The 4,866-nt window shown below is 54.3% G+C and overlaps 1 protein-coding gene across 4 annotated transcripts in view; it reads right to left on the reverse strand.

The window, feature by feature from the left end:
* Positions 1 to 972: 972 nt before the first annotated feature.
* The window catches only part of GNG4 (G protein subunit gamma 4), a 31,865-nt gene continuing 27,971 nt past the window's right edge, over positions 973 to 4,866 (reverse strand). For all 4 annotated transcript variants that reach the window (XM_039850376.1, XM_039850378.1, XM_039850377.1 and 1 more), the window contains one exon: positions 973 to 4,418. In XM_039850376.1, the coding sequence (XP_039706310.1) occupies positions 4,290 to 4,418 (129 nt within the window). In that variant the 3' untranslated portion in view covers positions 973 to 4,289. The remainder of the gene's footprint in view (positions 4,419 to 4,866) is intronic.

Consider the following 4,866-nt stretch of genomic DNA (forward strand, 5'->3'; position numbering starts at 1 on the left):
AGCATGGTTCTGGTCCCTCACAAGACCTCCCGTGACCTGGTGTCTTCCCACCACCCTGACCAGCTGAAGGACATGGAAGGACAAACAGATTCTGTCGGATCTATTACCAGAGTCCACATCCTCTTCAGGTCAAAACGTTAGTTGTCATTATTATCGTCATCTTAAATTCGAAGTCACCAGGATGAAATTCCTTCTGACCTCTGGTTTGCTTCCCCGCCACGGTGCCCTCAGAGGGAGGCTGCTGACAACATGTAGATTCACCGTTGAGCTCCCTGGGGCTGGAGCATAGAAAGGAAGTTAAGGCCTTTGACTCACACGGCAGGAGTCCCAGCGTGAAGCCGCTCTGTGATCACCCTGGCTTTCGACAAGTAAGCGCTGTGACAAGAACGCCTGAGCCACGTGGCAGACAAGAGCACAGGAAGCAGCACCGGGGGCCCTCAGAGGCCACCAGAGGTTTGGGAGGGGTCCCCGAGCCCCGGGGGTGGCCACAGCATTGAAGAAGCCATTTGTCTCAGTGAATCTACCTATGGGCCAGGGTCCGGGAGGCCAGGCTGCATTCGGAAGACACGTCCTGACAGAGCCAGCTGGTGCCTTCGGGGACTCTCCCTCCCCCGGGGGTGTCTGGCAGCTGGGTTTTATGGCAGCCATCCTCTCCATTCCTGATGCTCAGAGACAGGAGAGGCTGAGGATGTCACTCGCCTCAGTTACAGAGCAGCGGCTCCAAATTGGGGACCCCTGTAGGAGCCCTCCGTTTTCCCAGAAGACACGAATTCCACAGCATGGCGTTCGCATGTCCTGTTCACAGGCGCCGTCTGCAGGTGCTTGGAGCCTGCTCTTCACCCAGACAGCTACGGTTGTAAGTACTCCCTACGTCAAAACATCATTGGATACACTCTTAAATGCCCCACCCTAAGGAGTAAAAGGTTGAGCAAAGTCCCCCCAAAGAAAAAAAATAACAGTAGGGCGCTTGACTGCTAGCCACCAAACCCGACTTTTTATTGAAGTGTAACGTAAGTACAGAAAAGTGCACAGATCGAAAATGTACAGCTCGAAGAATTTGACAAACCGGACACACCCAGTGTGTCCACATCAAGAAACAGAATATCCCAGAAGCTCCTCGCCTGCCCTGTTACCACCCCATCAGGAGTGACTGACGCCCCAGCTTACACCAGCACAGGTCAGCTTGGGCAGGTGTTGCTCTTGATGGGACCAGAACCTCAGGCACGTACCTGCCTCATCTTGGGAGGCCCATACCACGAACAGCTGCTCGCCCACTGCTGCATGGCATTCCACTGTGTGGACGTGTCATTATCTGTTTATCCACTCATCCGGCATCTGGGTGCTTTCCGGTTGGGGGTTATTAGTGCTTCTATGAACACGAAACGTTTCTTGTGGTGAATATACACACACATTTCTGTTGGGCGTACACCTTGGAGTGGAGTTGTGAGGTCGTACGATACGTACATCCAACCTAAGCTACTTCATGGGAGAACAAGGAATTTATTGGGTAGAACTTGAGGGCTCAAAGAATTGATGGGAAGCTAGAAATGAGCCCCAGCTCAGTGGGCCAAGGAATGGAGCGGGAAGGATCGGCCCGGGACTGTGCCACGCTGGATGTTGTCACCAGTGGGCGCACCATCCCTGAAGCTGCGGGGCCACGGCCACCCTGGACCCCATCGGCTCCCGGGAAATGAACTCAGCAACCACCCGTTTCCGTGTTGCTGGCCCCGGTTCACATCCTAAGCAGGGAGTCCAAGTGGTTCACCCCAGGTCACTGGCCACTCCCTGGCTGGTCGGTGCCGGAAATGGGGACACCTGACAGACAAGACAGACCTCTCTGCTTCAGCATCCACAGTGGGAGGGGGCACCGCGTCCCAATAAATCTGTATGTAAAGGGTGATTCCTTCCTACAGGAGGGGGAGGTCAGACGCTGGGAAGCCAAACTGGATACGCAAGATGGCAACTAACTGCCCCCCTCATGCCATCTGCCTCCCAACGACAGCTCGGAGGGGGAGGGGCTTTCACACGTTGCGTGTCTCGTGGCCCACGTGCGTGAACTCGCCTTTGAGGAGACGGCACTGAGCTCAGGGACACATCAGACGGGACGAGCCACACCAAGTACCACAGGTTTGGAAGGAAAAGGCATAGTGAAAGGCCAGAAGAATCTCACGGAAGAACGTATGGAAGAGAGGAGGAAAGGGAAGGCGGAGTATGGAGGGACAGAAGCAGCAAAGACACAGGAGAGGAAGTCCGGAGAAAGATGAGCAGCACATGTTCCCTTGACCTGATGCAGCCAGATTCTGCGCTGTCCCCTCTCTCTCAGCCCCTCATGTGCTTTCGTGGGTTGTGCTTTGTTTCATCAGGTTAATGATGCTGACATGGACCACAGAGTAAGGAGATCCTGGGCATGAACCCAAGCAGAGAAGGGCTTCGAGTCCTACGATCACATACGGCACACGACTCTGCTGTAGTTGGGGCACGCGGCTTCCTAAGAGCACTGGTGCTATTGGCGAGGTTTAATGAAGATGAGAATGGCTTTCGACAAAAGCAACAAAGAATAAAAATGTACTAAAGCCATTTATAAGGGTAGCAAGTCATGAATTGATCTGAAATTCCGTTTGCCTCTGTAGACAATTTTACATCAGCCTTCTAGTGAGCCAGGGCGCCTCTGAAGTCATGCGTTATCCCCTGTACGACAGCTTGGCATTTGGCATGTGTGTTTTAAACGATCTTCAGAGCTCTCCTGTGTGTGGCACGCTCCACGTCCTCCCAGAGACAAAGGTGGGAGGAGTAATGACCACATCCTCTTTGCAGGCTGGAACAGTTCAGGCACAGGGTGGCTTGCTCAGTCACACAGCAAGCCCTGGTCAGGACCAGGGACAGAGGCAGTTTCCAACTGAACAGACCGGAGCAAAGGTAGCCGAGTGCTGCCTGCCCCGCCGGTCAGTCTCTGTCCTCAGGGTGGTGTGAGCTGGTTTTAGGCGGGGCCTGCAAGTTTGCCTCAGCAAAACCAAGCGCCGCTTGGCCCTCCACTGGGGTGTCTATGCATCATCTTCCATCGGCTGCCAGAAAGCCGCCTGGCAGGCCCCTCCTGGCAGAGGTGGGAAGAGACGTGCCGCTAGGCGGGCCATAGCCACAGCGCTTCGCAGAATGCGGTGCAGGTGGTCTGCCGGTCCACCCACCTGCAAACAGGTAGACCTGGAAGGCAGCGTAGCCCAGGGGTTCAGGGAAGGCCCTGGGACCCGGCGGCCTGCACTCAAGTCCGGGTTTTCCTGCTTACTACCTATAACCTTGGGGAGACCACTCCATCATTCTGTGCCTCGGTTTCCCCTCTTTGGAACAGATGCACACTCGCGGCATTTATTTATTGCGAGAGAATTAAATAAGTAATACTTGTCAATGCCCAGATCAGAGGATGGCGCAAGTGAGCTGCTGCCCCTGTGACTCACTCCTCGGGGCAGGGGCCACCCCGGCGAAACCCCACAGGGCCCAGCGCTGCACCCAGAATGGCCCCTATTAACACGGCCTGTGTCGGAATGACCAAGGAGCCAGCACAGGAGGGAGCAGGGAGAGGTGGCACATGGAGAGGCAGATGACGCCCGTGGCCAGCCAGCGGAGCACGTGAACAGCTAGCTGGCTGTCGCCGTGTACACTTATGGTCAAGCTTACTACAGTATCCACCCATCTGTGGAAGGGCCACCTCCAAAGTGGTCAGTGACAATCACTGGGAAACTGGCCTGGGCTCTCGGCGGTGTCTGGGCCATGTGGCCCCAGAAAAACACACGGTGAGAAAACCCTTCGATGCTGTGGTTTAGTTCCTTTTTAACAGGATGACGGAAGCGCTTCCAGAACTGCTTTCTCAGGGAGGGGCTGAAATTTTACCCATCTGTTCCAGTGTCAAAATGTTCTCATTTGATGCTGAGTTACTGGGAACGGAGATTGTTAGATACATGTTTTCAATAAATTATCCACTGAAATGTATTAACTCGATGTATTTAAACTTGGGAATTGATATTTAAAAACTTAAGCCCTTAAACCGTTACTTATTTTCACTTGGCACATTTGTTATTTGGCTACAAAAAGGTCTTTTTTTCTTTGCCAATAATGAAAATAACAAGAAAATGAAAAGAAGAAGTGAAATCGATGGAATGAAGACAATCGAGGGACAGACGAGACTTGCCCTGTGAACGTGGTTGGGCAGGGACGGGAGGGGGCGCCCCTAAAGCTACGAGCATGCGGGTCCCCACGGACGTTACTGACAGGAGAGGAGGTTCTTCATCACAAAGCAGTCAGAGGATGGTACAGAAGAACTTCTTCTCTCGGAAGGGGTTTTCTGACGCAGGCACGGGGATGATGAGCGGGTCCTCCCGGACGTGGGCCTCGCAGTAGGCCAGGAGGTCGGCGGCTGCCTGGGACACCTGCGGGGACACAGCACAGGAGCGGGATTAGGGGCCAGTTCTGAGTGTCCACGTGGAGAGTGGACAAGCCCGAGGACAGGCTTTGCTGTGTGCGTGGCAGGTGGCCAGGCCATTCCCAGCCTGGGGAGAGGCTTTGTGCGGACCAGGGAGACAGGTGCTGGCACATCCCTCAGGACAGAGACGCTGCCCGTAGGGAGAGCACGGCCTGGAGGAACGAGAGGTGGCAGGGGAGCCCAGAAAGCCTGTCCTCCCAGGTGAGGGGTGAGTGGAGGCTCCGGGCCAGCGGCCTCGCAATTACTCTGTGAAGCCATTTCCAGGTGAATAAAGCAGAGTGCTGGCTCCGACCAAGCCAGCGTGATTGTATTTATTATTATTATTATTATTAATTGTCTTATTGTAATCCACTCTCGTGACCAACATGGAGAGACACTTCATCCTCAATACAGCA

The sequence above is a fragment of the Pteropus medius genome, unplaced genomic scaffold (genome assembly GCF_902729225.1).
Source record: "Pteropus medius unplaced genomic scaffold, Ma_sr-lr_union100, whole genome shotgun sequence".
Classification (NCBI taxonomy): Eukaryota; Metazoa; Chordata; class Mammalia; order Chiroptera; family Pteropodidae; genus Pteropus; species Pteropus medius.